The sequence below is a fragment of the Thamnophis elegans genome, chromosome 5 (genome assembly GCF_009769535.1).
Source record: "Thamnophis elegans isolate rThaEle1 chromosome 5, rThaEle1.pri, whole genome shotgun sequence".
NCBI classification, from domain to species: domain Eukaryota; kingdom Metazoa; phylum Chordata; class Lepidosauria; order Squamata; family Colubridae; genus Thamnophis; species Thamnophis elegans.
The window spans coordinates 25,305,115-25,322,277 of NC_045545.1; the positions used below are offsets into that span (position 1 = coordinate 25,305,115).

Consider the following 17,163-nt stretch of genomic DNA (forward strand, 5'->3'; position numbering starts at 1 on the left):
AGCTGACTGCAGTTCTGCAGTTAGGCTGTTCAAATCTCACTGGCTCAGGGTTGACTCAGCCTTCCATCCTTCCGAGGTGGGTAAAATGAGGACCCGGATTGTTGTTGGGGGCGATATGCTGACTCTGTAAACGGCTTAGAGAGGGCTGAAAGCCCTATGAAGCGGTATATAAGTCTAACTGCTATTGCTATTGCTATATTTGTTCTTTTGTAGAATATTTAGCTGATTAGGTCAACTCAGTTTTTAAACTTGCTTTCTTGTCCTCAGTTGCTGCTATTTTAACTACTTAGGTGAATTGAGGGAGCAAAAAGCGGAATGGGTTATCCTTAATTTTGACAGTAGTAGGATTGGCAAGGACCAAATAGAGAATAGGGTTTCTTACCTTGAACCTTTGCAATTTGATATGAATTATACTAGACATATTATTTCTATCAAATGATGAGGATTGGTTTCCTTCCCATGTCTTGCTTTTCCCAGTTTGAGGGGGGTTGCTCAAAGACAGGAGCACATATTGTCCTCAACCTGTCCCCATCATACATAAAGGCAACCTCCACCCTTTCTTTCTTGTTCCATTTCAGCAGCAACAACAATTTATTATGACAGTCTTAGACCAGCGACCAGAACAAATAAAAGCACTCAGTATATATACACTTAAAACTTCTACTATACAATAATAAATAACAACTAAAAACTATAATAAAATCCAGTGTCAGTTATATATGGTCTGATTATAAGATAGTTGCCATCCCTAAACTGTGTAGCCCATTGTAGGTTCAATGCTAAAAGCGAAGTGACTATGCAGTGCAAAGGGTTTGCCACAATTGTTATATAACATCACTATGATGGAGAAGACACGTGTTTGCAAGGAATCCCCAGTGCTGCTGCAGAGAATCTGGCCACCTGCGCTATAGTTATGGACTGTTCATCTTTAAGCAGCTACTGGAGATTCTATTTCAAAAATAATATTTAACAACTTCTGCCAGCCAGCCTTAGACATTGTTGTATGGTTGAGCATCCTTTCTTTCTAGACAAATATCTCTCTTCCAGTTGGCCAACATGGTAAGAAGACCACCATCTGTCTGGTCATTGATTGGTTCCACCACAAAACCGCGGTAGACTAAAGCGCGCTCGACAAAAGCACGTACGTGATGTCATCACAGCGCGACGAAAACAGCCCGCTGTGAGCGGTAAACTTAAAATTAACGCGTAAATCTAAACCTAACCCCCCCCAAACCTAACCCTAAACCTAACCCTAAGCCTAACCCTTAACCTAACCCTAAACCTAACCCTATACCTAACCCTTAACCTAACGCTAAACCTAACGCTAACCCTTAACCTAACCCTAAACCTAACCCTAACGCTTAACGTAACCCTAAACCTAACCCTAACCCTTAACCTAACCCTAACCCTAACCCTAACCCTTACCTTTATGTGAATCGGCTTGCTTTAAAAGCGCTTTTTAAAGCGCCTTTTTTTCTCCGCGGTCGTATTTGTCGCGCTGCTGATGACGTCAGGTACGCGCTTTAATTGGGCGCGCTTTAGTGGACCGCGGTTTTGACGGGTCACACATTGATTGCTATCTTCCATGGGCTTTTCATGGAAGGCTTCCTGCTCCTTCTAAAAGGATACTCTTATTGTGGACCAGTAAAGCTCTGGACATTTGCCCTCCACTTGTTTTTAAAGGGTTTGGTGGAGGACTGGTGAAAAAGTAGACTTTTTCTTTAACAAATTAATCTGTGAAAGCATGATCCTTCCTGTCATTTTTTTAACCAGATGGAATTGATAAGCATTCTGCCAATTTCCTCTGCCTAAGCCCTATAGCAAAAAGCAGGGTAAAAGTGTATTTGACACCATGCTTACCCGTTCAGTGGCAGATAGAGGGGAATGGGAAAGCATTGAGGGGGAGATAAATAGGAAGAGTCTTATGGAAAAGAGCTATCAAGGGAAAGTTCATGTCCCCAAAGATTGCCTGTGTAAAAGGAAGTGATTGATAGATCTGCTACTACCTGAGGAGCAGAACTGGCCAATCCTGTTGATTGCAAATATTTTAATGAATTTCTAGCACACATGACTGGAAAATGATAGGGTTAATATTCCATACATGCATTTTCCACAAACATATCAAATTCTTAAAGACTACAGTGCTATGGTTATATATAACATGATGAATATAATACAGGAAACAAGCACAAAAAGATATAATCTAGTATTCCAGTTCCTGAGTGACAGCTTCCTTTTGCTGTATATATTTTCTAGTCTGTCTTTTTTGCTGAAAATACTCAGAAACCTGTAATTAGTTGATTTGTGGCGGCTTCAATTCTCTACCCATTCTCTGTTTTTTTACTTGAAAAAGATGTTCAAGAAAAAGCAGCGAAACTTACCCTTCTCTGGAGTAATATATACTGTAGATTCACTCCATCTGCTCCACAGACTTCTGGGCTGTGTTAATTTGCATCTAATTTGAAACTCATACTTCGTATTTGCATCTAAGTTGTACTCGGTGTTAAGTTCATTTCTTAAATTAGCATCCCAGTCTCTCACCTAAAACAGAAACAGTGAAATCCAATTTTGCACTCTTCTGTAGTAGGTAAAGGTAAAGGTTCCCCTCGCACATATGTGCTAGTCATTCAAGACTCTAGGGGGCGGTGCTCATCTCCATTTCAAAGCCAAAGAGCCAGCACTGTCTGAAGACGTCTCTGTGGTCACGTGGCCGGCATGACTAAACGCTGAAGGCACATGGAACGCTGTTACCTTCCCATCAAAGTGGTCCCTATTTTTCTACTTGCATTTTTACATGCTTTCGAACTGCCAGTTTGGCAGAAGCTGGGACAAGTAACAGGAGCTCATTCCATTACATGGCGCTAGGGATTCAAACCGCCAAACTGCAGAGCTTTCTGATCGACAAGCTCAGCACCTTAGCATTCTTCTGGTCTTAGCCTAAATCTTTGGTTCCTACATAGCGTGGTGTGAACCCTGTGTGAAAGGCCTCCATCTGAAACTGATTTCTGATTTACTGTTGTAGCTTCTTTTCCTAACAGTCAACTTCTTTTTAAAATCAGTGATAATTGAATAAATCAAAAATAAATAGAGCATTCTCAGGGCTAGCTTCCTTAAACAGGGAAATTAAAAGCAGCAATATAGGGGATAATGTTAGATTCTGGATGTATATGACTTAGATCAGGGGTGAAATCCAGCAGGTTCTGACAGGTTTTGGAGAACCGGTAGCGGAAATTTTGAGCAAATGCCACCTCTGTCTGGCCCCAGAGTAGGGTGGAAATGGAGATTTTGCAGTATCCTTCCCCTGCCACACCCACCAAGACACACCACACCCACCAAGCCACGCCCACAGCACCAGTAGTGAAAAAAAAATGAATTTCATCACTGACTTAGAGGGCAATAAATATTATTTTAGCTGCATTTGGCAATATTCCTGTTAATTATACTTAATGGGACCTACTTTTGCCTCAAAGTCATGTTTGGATAATAACACTCAGTAGAAACTCAGAGGTTTCTGAAGTTCAATCCCAAACTATATGTACATCATTGGGTCTCTCAACATGTCTGTTAAGATAATGTACCTGAATTTAATGGAGCAATGATGCTTACTCACTCTGATTTGAGATTATCTGAAAAAGAACATTAATTTAAGCGAAAGTAGTGCTAAAGGAAAGCTTTAAAACAATCTTTCCATTACATTTACAGCTATGTATATATTTAATTTTCTAAAAATAAAATATGAAGATAATAAATATCTCTTTCCTATTATGTGGTTAGCAACATTTTGCTCACACTGCTGGAGGGAGGAAACATACTTATCTATAACAACTGACATTACATCAAAAATGACAAACATCATGCAAACTCTTTTTTTCTACACTGTTCCCAAGATCTGAGTATGTTAGCTGTGTGTTTAGTGCCATGATATGAAACCTGTTTAGTCACTTTCCCCCTTGCTTCCCCCTATGGACCCTCACGTGTTCCTGTGTCTCCTAGTTTGTTGCTCTGGAGATGATACACTTTCTGGTGAAAGAAGAATCATCACAGATTGGGTAAAGAAAGATCTACTGCATCCCAGCACCATCAGTTTTCTATATCAGCCTGTTAAATCATAGAATAGCCAAGCATTCAACTCAATCAGTCTAAGAGTTGCATGGTGTATTGAAAATATAAGAATATATACGGTAGGGGTGGCATTCTTTCAATTGTATTAACAAATGTACTCCTCTATTATATATTTATAAAAAATATTGGAGACACTCCCTGGATTTATTTTTCTTACAATTTAAAATCTTTTCAAACCATATAACAGGGACTATATCAAAGAATAATCACTTATAATTCACTAAATTGATCATAGGACAAATATTCTTATCAACTTTGCCCTCCTGATAAGCTTTCAAGCATGATGGATTACAGTTTCTATAATCTCCATTCATCATGGCCAAGCATATGATTTTTATTGATGGATTGCATTCATATACTGCCACAATAGCAGTTAAAAGGGTTGTGGATTATGAAGTCCTACAACAGTGGTGCATACTAAGATGAGGAAAGCTGTTTTAGACAAACTGAATATGGATGGGTCTAATGTGAACCTGAATTGTTTCATAGTTTTGTATGTTTTAAAAAAGTAAACCTATCTTTGTAGCATCAAAGGCTGAAAAGCTATAAATCTGAATTCTATGCATATGAAAACAAGTTTAATTATGTGTTGTTTTGTCTATTGCTTTTTCTGGAATATAGGAAATATATATTCCTATATCTTTTCCTATACATTTGTATAGTGTAGTGTTTCTAAATATTTAAAGTGTATCATAAAACCACTCACCCATCCACATGCACACATATATATTTAGTTTCATATATATGCATAAACATTTCATACACACACACAAACACAAACACAAACACACACACACACACACACACACTAACCATTATACAAAATGAACAATACTAAGCATTGCTAATATTAACTGCCAGGATCCATTGTTTTGCCAACTTCCATTAATCTGAAGACTTCTGTAATTTCTGTGAAGATAATATTTGGGCAAAAGCTCCTACCACATATATAATGAAGTTAAAATCCATTTTTGGGAAATACAGGAATTGCGTAATATGAACCATGTGTGTAGAGGAAATGTTTCACCGCAAAATCAAAACGCTGAGCCTACAAAGTTATTATCATCCAACTGAATTATGAAATGGAATGATCAATAAAAAATGTCACTGCTAATTAGAAGAAGGAAGGAAGGAAGCCAATGTCTCACATGCCAAATTTCACTTATTGTCTCCTTATATCGCTCCTCACAATGCGTCTCATTGATTGCTGTTTGCCTTTTCCAATGTATTATCGTCTTGAATGCTGGAGACTCCATTGTTTTATTTTGAACAACAACTGGGACAGCTGGTATTACTAAAGGAAACATGAGGATAGCACATCAAATTTACAACAATAACATTGTTAGCATTTCCCCCAACATACATATTTTAGAAGATTGTTTTATACTTCAAAAGAAATACAGTAATAGCGGCTATAGTTTCTGCATCAGTTCATTTCTTAGATCTTTTGCTATATAGTTATTTTCCACAAACACATTGTTTTGTTAATATTTATGTATCAGTTCCACTGTGTTTTCCAAAGGGAGATTATTTTATAAAAATGCTATCACTATCCAGAATTCTTATTCTTACTTTGACAGTTCACTTAATAGTTATTGATGATCCAAGTGAACCTAATTCAAGAATTTTCATTAAGTAAAGTGAGACATTTTTTAAAAAAGGACACTCAAATTTAATTAGCTGCCCTGTTCAAGTATCCAAACCAAAGGCTATGAGCTTTTCTATAATTGCACTTAACCATTTTATGTGAAAGAGTCTTTTTCTGCCTTGTCACTACAATATTGCCTTCAGCTTATCCCCAAGTCCATGAATAAGAGCACTGGTGATATTACGTAGTTAGGTTAACGGAACGTCTGCAAGAAAACAAGGAAGTTCAGAGAGCACCAAGGACCCCTCATTTCAAACCTGAGCTACAAATATTCTCCCTTATTGGTTCAGACATTCTTCTTAACTGTACCATTGTTAGATCATAATCTTTCCTCTTATTCTATCCACCCAAAGATTCTCTGGAAGTGTACAAAAGTAGATTTCTCAATTACTGTGGAGGGAGGTTGAATGAGTGGCAGTAACCCAATGCTGCCATAGGACAGAGATTGACAATGGAAATGTGAAGCCCATATAATTTTCTGCTGATACAAGAATCAGTGGATAGAACTTCAATTCAAAGAGATCCTGTGACATAGCAGAAATTAATCCTCAATGTGTTCATATAGCTTGTTAAGAAAAATATCAAAAGTATTATAGCTCAGATGACACCCTCCAATCTAAGGTGTTTCACCATTAGAGATTTATAGCATTTTCATACCATTGCCCAGACATTGCTGAAGTAATACCCTAACTTTAACCCTGACCTCATTCTGATTATTTTAGCAAAAAGGTGATTGAATGCTTGTAGAAAACATTGAAAATCACTAGTAGGAAAATGACCTTCTTCAGCCTCACATACTTAGAAACAGAAGAAGATAGGATTATTTTTCATTAATATTTTTCAAGTCACTCCAGCTTACATCATACATGGCACCAGTGGTGGATTAAGGCTCACTGGTGCTCTAAGCACTGACAAATCTTGGTGCCCCCCTCCTTTGTATATACTGTACAAATCTTCATTGGGTTTTTTTCTCTTTCTCATCATCATTATAATTTATTAAATCTGTAAGCCACAAACCCCAACTCTGAGCAGTTCACAACTGAACAAAGAAATAATAAAATTAATAAACCCTAAATGGTAAATGTGTATAAAAAGATTGGATTCCTCTGCTTATGATACATATTGTTTAACTTTCATCAGATGAAGAATCAGGGTATCCAAGAATATATTTTCCAAGTCTTAAGCCGCCACTTCTAAAATTCCTTTAAAAGTTTTTACTATAAAAATACTAGTGACAAATTTCATAGAAACTGTAACATGTATGTCTGGGAGCGGGATAGAGAAAAAAATAATTTTTTCTTTTTTTAAAAAAAACCTGAATCATATATTACCTATAGTGTTGAGATCAACATGAAGTTCTTCTGAACGAATTCCACCCAAATAATTTTCAGCACGGACCGAGATGGAAAAAGTTTGGTTTTTCTGTAGTTGATTCAACGGAATGATAATTGAGCTATTGTTTGAGACAAATTCTTTGTTCTCTTCTGTGAATAAACTGTAAAGATCAAAGAAGATCTTAAATAAAAACATAGCTAGTTAAATATTTGAATGTGTAATTAAAACAAGATCTGTAAATACTGTTCTACTAAAATCATTGTTATTCGGGGTCAGCATGTTTTCCCCACATGTTAAGCATAATCCAACCATTGATAATTTTGTTTATATTCTGCTGCTTTGTAATACAATATAGTCCTATAAAATTTCAGCGCAGCAAAACTTATCATTTCCAAGGCAATGTTATTCATCAAATAGAGAGAACAATCTGTAATTTAAAATAAAATAGCAGAAAAATACTTAATTCTTATTCTGCCAGATAGTTTTTCCATAAATTTTCTTTCTTTGGCCATTAAATAAGTTTTTCCTGCTGAAAAACTTAAAACAACTGTTCATTTCTCTGCCTAAAATTCAAACTAGAGTTATAAATGTAGAGAGGGATCAATATCCTATTTTAGGGATATTCCTGAGAGTTTAGTAACAAATTAAGTTTGTTTACTTTTTCTCCTTTGAGTTAAAATCATCCCACACTGCTGTTTATCACCCAAACCCACAGAAAAAAGTTGGAAGACCTGCAATTTTTCTCACTTTGGTTAACCTTGAAATTAAAATAGTCAAAGAATATGATGAGTCAACCTATGTTTTCATTCTAAACGACTAACAGGAGGTTGCACAAATATAATATTCTCAATGTCCTGACTCCTAAACGTTTGTGAAACAACTCCCTTACTCTCTACGCTACGCCACAAAAACAGGCATTGTTAATACCTTCATCCAAATTTAGTTTACATAAAGTGTATATTTATCTGATTTACATAATATGCACTCTGAGGAGAAAGGAAGATAGGATTCTTGCTAATTTCAACTGCTCATATCTAGGTTACTGTGCCTCAAATAATTGCTAGGGCCATAAACTATCAAATTAGCCTGAACTGGGAGCTGCATTTTAGATGGATTTTGACAGACAAAGTGTATTTGTCTGGTCATAGTTCAGAAACAAACATGTTTCTCCAAGCCCTCATGCCACTTTTCCCTTTGTAAATAGGTTACAATATTAGTTGGCAACCAGGGAAACTGTCTGAAGAAACAGTTGCCACTAATGATAGTAATAATAAAACATGTCAAAAGCTCTACTAAATTTCAGCACTGGCAATAGAAAGCTTGCCCCCTTCCTCCAACTTCACTGCCCAGTCATAATGAGGGTATGATAATACAGGACACAAGGGCTCAGAGCTGATTGAAAAGCTGGGGGACAAAAAGGCTGGATGGAATGATAAAAGGATGAATACTATAAAACTGAAAAGATACTGCTGAAGCAGCCTTATATTTCTACTAATATATACAAATCGCTCTGTGTGTGTGTGTGTGTGTGTGTGTGTGTGTGTGTTCCAGCATAACTCTGGAACACATCAAGCAATGTCAACCAAACTTGGTACACAGATGACTTACTCTCTGGAAACAAACACTGTGGGGGTTAAGGCACCCCTAAAACTCCTTGGTGTGTGTGTTCTGTTAAGATACAGCCTCTTGTGCCTTAAAATGCCTTCTATTGTATTGCCATAAAATGGATTCTACTGTGCAGTGCAGTGAGTTGCCATGGTAACAGCTTCACAGTACTCCACAAGGGGGCTCTGGTAAGGGGGAATATCCAACATTAGAAATTACATTTGGTCAGGACATTTCCCCCCTATAAATAAATACCTAGGCAATACCGGATTATTGACTAGTCTACTATATATAGAGCTCTCCAATGTGAAAGCCAGAACTGCCTCCAAACATAGAAGTAGGAAGAACATATTGAGATATATTTTCTGCTGGAAGGGGAATATCCATTCCATGCATGACAACCCCTTTTCATCTTGAATGTATACAGTCAGCATTAAGGAGATGGCAGCACTGGAAACCTTTCTGACTGTCAATCGGTGGAATAGTCACCTGCTTTTTTATTTCATTTCCTCTGTGTGTTCTTTAAGCAAGTACTGATTTCCAGCTCTCTATTTATTTATTTATTTATTTATTTATTTATTTATTTATTTATTTATTATAAATATACCGCTTATATACCGCTTCATAGGGCTTTCAGCCCTCTCTAAGCGGTTTACATTTTTTTTAGCAAATTGAGTCAGCAATTTGCCCCCACAGTCCGGGTCCTCATTTCACCCACCTCGGGAGGATGGAAGGCTGAGTCGACCTTGAGCCGGTGAGATTTGAACCGCTGAACTGCAGATCACAGTCAGCTAAAGTGGTCTGGAGTACTGCACCCTAACCACTGCACCCTAACCACCTCGGCTCTCATTCTCACAATAATTCCTAAACCAAAAGAAGGCAGCAGAAATCCAACTTAAGCAATATCCTTTATTTTGGCTTCTATTTGTATGGAAATATCCACTTTATTTAGAATGGAATAGAGTAGAGTAGAATAGAATAGAATAGAATAGAATAGAATAGAATAGAATAGAACAGAATGGAACGGAATGGGAATAGAATAGAATAGAATCTTATTGTCACTTTAAATGTACACTAATCTACATTAAAATGAAATTTCATTGCATTTCAGCTCTCAAAAAAATAGCCATTATGCATATACCCACATAATGACACAGAGAAACATCACAGTCTAGTCTGAATATATACATATACATGGCAAAAAGAGAGAGAATCCTGCAAATGTACAAGATGGATAGCATAAGGGACAAACCTGTTACAGAATCGAGTAGTCCTGCTGTAAATACTTTGAAACCTCCTCCCAGAGGCGAGCAATGAAAAAGACTGTGAAGTAGGTATGTGGGATCTCTAACAGGGCTTCAAACTCTAAGCACATAGCATTTATAAAGCAGTATCCTGAATAACAGGAAGTGAGCTTCCTATAATCTTCTCAGCTGTCCTTACCACTCTCTGTATGGACCTTCTTTCTGAAGCACTACTACTACCAAACCAAAGTGATGCAGTTTGTTAAAACGCTCACAGTCGTGCTTCTGTAAAAAGGGGCCATGACAGAAGGAGAAAGATGTGCTCTCCTTATCCATTGCAGAAAATGCAAATGCTGGTTTGCATGCTTCACTAAAGATAACGTATGAAGAGATTGAGTCAGGTTGTTAGTTATCTGCACCTCCAGATATTTAAAACTGTTGACCACATCCACAGATACAGCCTTGATACAAAGTGGAGTATGATTATGCTGGCTCTTTCTAAAATGATCTATTTTCTTTTATTAAAACTCAAAACCAAGTTATTTTTATTGTACTGGTCCACCTAAGCCTTCATCTCCTCCCTATAAGAATCTTCATTGTTGTCCCAGATGAGACCCACCACTGCTGTGTCATCCCCATACTTCACAATATGATTCGTAGCAGACTTGGCATAGCAGTTGTGGTCATCAAGGTGAATAGTAACAGACTCAGGACACAGTCCTATGGCAGTGGTGAGATTCAAATTTTATTACAACTGGTTCTATGGGCTTGGTGGGTGTGGCAGGGGAAGATTATTGCAAAATCACCATTTCCTCCCGACCAGCTGGGACTCAGGAGGCAGAGAATAGATGGGGGTGGGGAAAGTCAAGGTGGTATTTACCGGTTCTCTAAGCTATTCAAAATTCAAAACAGAAAAAAGTCACCCTGCACAATATACAAACCAATTTTGGCATCTGAGAGATACAACCTCACAGTGTTGCTGCCTTTTTCTAGGCATCCAAAACCTGGTGTCTGCATGGCTATCTTACTCTGCCCAATTAATCAGTGGAACAACTTGCTTCCAGAAGCTATGGATACTCCAACAGTGGAAATTTTTAAAGAAGAGATTGGACAACCATTTGTCTGAAATGGTATAGGGATTCCTGCCTGAGAAGTGCTTTAGACTAGAAGATCTCCAAAGTCCCTTCCAACCACTATTCCCTCTAAGGTGCGCGGCTGCGTGGCCGCGCACGTGGCAAGAAACCCCCGCGCAGCAGTTTCTAACTGCTACGCAGAGATTTCTATCAAAGTAAACGTGGGGAAGTCCTTTGCAGGCGGCTAGAACTGACCGCCCACAAAGGACTTCCCCAGACTGGGAGAGATATTAAACAAAAATGGCGGTCCTTCTAGCTCGCTTTGTTGCTTGGTTTGCTGCAGCCCTGGGGAGCCATGGAGAGGGCGAGTCAGAGACAGCCCAGCACCTGGTGTCCCCCCCCTGGGCGGAACCGAGATGGCTCTCCTGGATGCCCAACCTGCCGGTATCTCGCCCCCCCGCTTTCCGCCTTCCGGAAGCCCATCGCTTCGGGCGCTTCAGGCTCTTTTCTTTCCTCCCATCCCTTGCCCTGCTTTCTGCTCGAATGGAATATCTGCTGCTGCCTCCTCCTCCCCCAACAGCACTGCCAGATTTGCCGCCCAACGCTGCGGCTGAGGTGAAGCCTCCAAAGCTCCCGCCAGCACCCCTGCTTAGGTGAGGTGTTCCGAGCGGAGGGGGAGGCAGGCACCGCTGCTGCTGCCATGGGCGTGGGCGCCAGTGGGAGCTTTGGCGGTTTCACCTCAGCTGCAGCACCGGGCAGCAAATGTGGTGGTGCTGTTAGAGGAGGAGGAGGCGGCGGCAGCAGTTATTCTGGTGGGCGGGGGGGCTCGTCACAGCAGTGATAAGGCCATAGATCAGTCATTTTTAGATGAAGGACATTTTCATACAGTAATGTAGAAAAAGCAATGCTGTCTGCCAAAATGCTGCCACTTAATGAATATGTATAAACATATCAGTGAAAAGTGGGTGAATGAAAGGCAGTAAAAATAGGAAATGTTTGCTGAAAGCAATGCAGAAATGCCTTCTTGTTAAATTCTTCGAATACAAATTTTAAAGATTGTCTTAAATTTCTTGCTGGTTTACAGGCATTATTTTTTTTCTTCCAAAAATTAAGTTAGCCTCAAGGAATTTCATTCCCAAGAAAATGAACACAGAAATGAATGTAAAAAGAAACTATTAAAAAAAACCTGTTCATTAATTATATAAAGCACTATTTTACTTACACTATTTTCTCCAACTACCATTTCAAATTATTCACCCTTCGAAGTTCCTATGTTTCCCTCTCTCCGTGTGTGTGTGTATGTTTAAAATGCAGGAATAAAAATGTTCCTAACACACCACAACTTTAAAGGCTATTTTTTGTTTCAAATGCCAGACTTTCTGAGCCAACATTTTGGTTGCTAAGCAGGAGCATTGTTAAGTGATATTGATATTATATAACACTTTTAATTAAGCGGGTACCTTGAATAAACATAACTTTGAGGTTCAAATAACACTGATTTCGTTGTTGTCTTAGGTGACATCTGTGAAAAAAATTCAGGTGCTCAGGCATGAAAATATGCCGCTCAAACACTATACTTTTCTGCTCACACTGAAAAAAAATTAGAGGGAACATTGCTTCCAACTCTATTTTTCGGTTATTTATTCAATGGTGTAATTAGACCTATAGTCAGGATAACTTGCCCAAGAACTCATGGCCATGGCACACAGCAACTACCCCAGTTAGTCTAGCCAGTGGCTATATTGCAATCGTGAAGGGAACTCTAGTCGAATTCATATGAAGACAACTGGGAGAAAGCTGCTGCTATGCATTGCCTTGTTCTCAGGAAATTAAGAAAAACCCATAAACTTGGGAGGTGCTGCATCTCATGAGTGGTGCCAGAGTTGCATAAAAGTGTGCATTGTATATCAAGTCAAAAACAATTATTTTGTTATTTCCTTAAATTAGATTTAAAAATAAGCTTTGTAACCTCTTTTTTTTTGCAGAAAATGTAAGTGGGTCACATTTTTCTTTTTCACTCATCAAAAGCATGGCATTAAAATGTTTGACCTTGGTTTGTGGCTCCAAGCAGGGAAACCACAGCACAGATACCATTCTTTCACATTTGTCAAAGTTTAGTTGAATTGGTAGCTAACCTAGTTTTAGGATGAGACTTTAAGCAAATACTTTAAGCAAATACATATCACAAAGTCCCAACCCTGCTGTGGTTGAGTACTCTTTGCTTGTTTTAATCAAAACTGGACTCTGCTGGCTGCATTTGTCAGCAGGGGAGTCATAGTATGCTTAATGATATCCTGGCAATTACTTTTCCCCATAAAATTCCATCCCAAAACACTCTTCTCAAAAATTCCAGATACAAATTTATGCTTGTATATATGTTTACATCAGAAACCATCTGGCTCGGAGGTGTATAGTAAAATGCCTGATGATTAAACAATTCCCTTCCTTCTCAATCCTCTGCTGGTCAAAAGAATGACCTATGAAAATGTTGGAGTTTATCTTTTCAGAGAAATTGCTAAGCATCTCATCCTCAGTATAATTAACATGAATGATGACTGGAGCTTCAAAAATAGGGAAGGAGGGTGGAAGACAGAGAGAAAGGAGAAAGAGAGAGAGGGTGGGGAGATAAAGAGAGAGAGAGTGCATCATTTTATCCAAAAGACATTCAGGCAGCTGATAATTGAAAATAAAAACATTTAAGATCTGATAAGAATGTTAACATGAACCTATTAATTAATTCAAAGTAAAAGGACATGACCAAAGTGAAAGATCTTGAAACTTCCCTTAAAAACAGAAAGAAGGGTGTCTGAGCATATTTCTGATATTATTCCATTGTTGTTTTTATGCTTTATCAAGAGTGGCCAAAATCTTGGAGTTTGACAAATGTTGTGAATTCTTTGTTTCTTGCATGAGGTCTCATAAGATCTCAGGCAAAAATATATGAATGCTTGTGAAAGGTCAGATATTTTACTTTTATTTTGGTGCACCTACAACATTGTGCAAAATTGTGTAATCATGCCAGTCAACTCTAAAAGTTGCTAATACTTGGTATAAAATGTCTAGCATGGGATAAAGACTTTTCTTACCTTTTCACATACAGAATGTAGTTAGTGTTTAAATGTGTTTTCTTTCCTGGTTCCCAAGTGCAGATCATATTACTTGATTGCTCAGGTTTAATGCAGGTTAAATTGGCTGGTTTTTCAGGCAGATCTATAAATCAAAGAGTTTGTAAAATTATGCTAATTTAAAACATACCCAGACAATACATAATCATATATCTCTGTTAAATAAACATTTCCTCACTATCTCCTTTGGCATTTTAAATGAATATATTCAAAGTAGCTTTAAGTCCCCTTTTCGTCTAAGATGTGCCAATGAACACAAATGCTTCAATTTGAATAAGATTCATTTGAAGACTTGCAATTTTCATCTTAAAATATAACTGATACTCTAATTGATTTTACAATACTTTTATTTGTCACAAAATACTTTATTGTCTAGCAATTAAATGTCCTAAAAACAGCATTTAGTTCCTTTGTGGCTAGCATTTTTTGTAATTTTGTCTCTAAAATTGTATCAATACTGGTCTTTTCAGAAAAGTGTCAAAACAATTCCTAAAAACTATTATCCAGCATTGAGTGTCATGTCACCCCACTATCATTCTGACAATATAAGCTATGTCCCCATGATTGGCATAGTAGTAGTTGGATGATGCAATAAAGTGCTATAAACCACCCCCCAGAAAATGGCTATTAGCTCAGTCATTTTTCATTTGTCTTAACTATCTTTAATCAGTGACCAGGATTTCCCATTACTTCTCCAATGGTTATATATAGAGCAAAAAGTACATCTAGATGGCATATACAATCAGTCCCAATTAATGTGAAATTGCTGTCAATAACATTTCTACCTATTGTATAATTAGCAACATAGGCTAAAATTTATTGTTGGCAATACTTGTTTACCATTATTTGAGAAATAAACATGGAATCTTTAATACGTCTACCTGGGAGCATATAATGTAAGTTATTTGGACTATGCATGTTTTGGAGTCTGTCTTACTGACTTTGGTGATACTTACTTTAAAGTAGATGCAATTTAGAGTGCAACATGTGCATATTTACCCAGGATTAAGCCCCATTCATTTTGCACTACACGGCTTGGCTTGCTCCCTTAGTTTAGATAATGCTTAGACTACAAACCAAGCTATAATACCTCCTGAAAATGGACTATTAAAAAAAACATAAGTACCACCTCAAAAACTTACCTTTAGATAATTGACTATACTAAATTAATTAAGGTATTCTAGAACGGCTTAGCTCATGCTGCATAGCCATGATACTTACATCCCATGCAAAATTGTGTTCCACAGATCAGTCGGCTAGCACTTTTGAGAAGGCATGACACTGTGGAAAAGGGCTTATTATAATTCTGAAGGTTGAGCTGGACTGTAGTTTGGTTAATAACTGACAGGAGTGTATCCTCAACTTCATTGTTATTTAAGATCAGAGATAGTTTTCCTTTCTGACAGTTTTCCATGCAATGGCAATTTATAGAAACATTTTGGCCCATTTGAATGATTGGGGCTGGTTCTGTCCACACACGTCCAGAACACTCTATGATACCTGAAAAGAAAAAGAAGAACAGGAGGAGGGAGGATTACTATGAATACCTTAGCAATTCATTAGAGGTAAATTCTCCATGTTTTGGGGGAAGCACAGTGTGCACAGTTGTAGGGCTAGTCATTGTCCTGCAAGCCCTTTCCTGGCTTTCAATGAATTGTTAATGTTGCTTGCCACTCTAAAGTTTATATATTGTTTTATGGTTTTTAATATTTTCTTTTCTACAGTGCCCAGAGTCTCTCTGTGAGGGAGAGAGGCGGTTTTAAATTTTGATAAATAAAAATAAATAAATAATCTTTCAAAAGTATTTACCTAGTAATTCATTCTTGGAATTAAAATAATTCCAGAAGAGGTTGGCATTTTGCTTGACAAAAGGCTGGTTCCTTTATAACTAACTAACTAACTAACTAACTAACTAACTAACTAACTAACTAACTAACTAACTAACTAGCTAGCTAGCTAGCTAGCTAGCCAGCCAGCCTGCCAGCCAGCCAGCCAGCCAGCCAGCCAGCCAGCCAACCCACCCACCCACCAAATGAACAAATAAATAAAATCAATGGTATGTAAATGTAAGAGTAAGGTGCAGCAGGAAACCAGCGCACACAAAGGAAATAACTTATGGGTACATTGCAGTCTAGGAACCAAGCTGGGTATCCAAGTGTAGTAGAATCTAGCTGGTAAAATACTGATTGGCTGGGATTAGGAACACAAGAGGCATGGCTGTACATAGAGAAGGCAAATAATGTGATGTGCAGCATGACATCACAGTATCACTGTTATACTACACAAAAATTGTAGCATATATTATTATGGCAGTTGTAGTGTCCCAGGATTATGTGATCATCTTTTGTGACCTTCTGAAAGCAAAGTCAATGGGAAGCCAGATTCACAGTAAACGTGTTACTGACTTAAGAAGTGCAGGATTCACTTAATAACTGTGGGCAAGCAAGGTCATAAAAAGGGGCAAAACTCATTTAACAACTGTCCTGCTTAGTAATAGAAAATTTGGGCTCAATTATGGTCGTAAGTCAAGGACTACCTGTATTTAGTTTGTCCCATGCCTACAAGGATATAATACTTACCTGGCCCTTTAGCTAAGCACCGATGAGAAAGAAGGCTTTGGGGGATCTTACAGAAAAGTACGTTTAAAATCAACAATACTTTAGATATTGCCATGATCTGGAAGATGTTGGACCTTTGTCAAAAGGCATTGTCTAAAAGAAAAAAAACACCAATATGATTTTCTCTACCAATATTTCTTTAAAAAATGTTTAACATAATCCTACCAGAATGTTGAATGGGGAATATGAAACAAGTGGAAGGACAAATTTAGCTTTGGAAATAAATTCCTTGATTCTTTTTTGAAGTTTCTATTTAGCTTCCCATATTTCTCCTTAACAAAACTCAATACCAGTGTTGGTTTACTACTATGACATTTTTGAACCATGTCTAAGCACAGCAAACAATGTTTCAAACATTTCATTCTGCTTGTCAGCAGCTATAAAATATAATTA

General features: G+C 37.8%; 1 protein-coding gene across 1 annotated transcript in view; it reads right to left on the reverse strand.

Annotated features, from left to right (window-relative positions):
- Window positions 1-16,825, reverse strand: part of IL23R (interleukin 23 receptor) — a 40,045-nt gene extending 23,220 nt beyond the window's left edge. Inside the window, exons 1-6 of the mRNA XM_032217804.1 lie at window positions 16,732-16,825; window positions 15,374-15,652; window positions 14,114-14,237; window positions 7,102-7,265; window positions 5,271-5,416; window positions 2,382-2,541 (exon numbers count right to left, since the gene is read on the reverse strand). Coding sequence (XP_032073695.1) covers window positions 2,382-2,541; window positions 5,271-5,416; window positions 7,102-7,265; window positions 14,114-14,237; window positions 15,374-15,652; window positions 16,732-16,825 — 967 coding nt within the window. The remainder of the gene's footprint in view (window positions 1-2,381; window positions 2,542-5,270; window positions 5,417-7,101; window positions 7,266-14,113; window positions 14,238-15,373; window positions 15,653-16,731) is intronic.
- Between the last annotated feature and the right edge of the window lie 338 nt (window positions 16,826-17,163).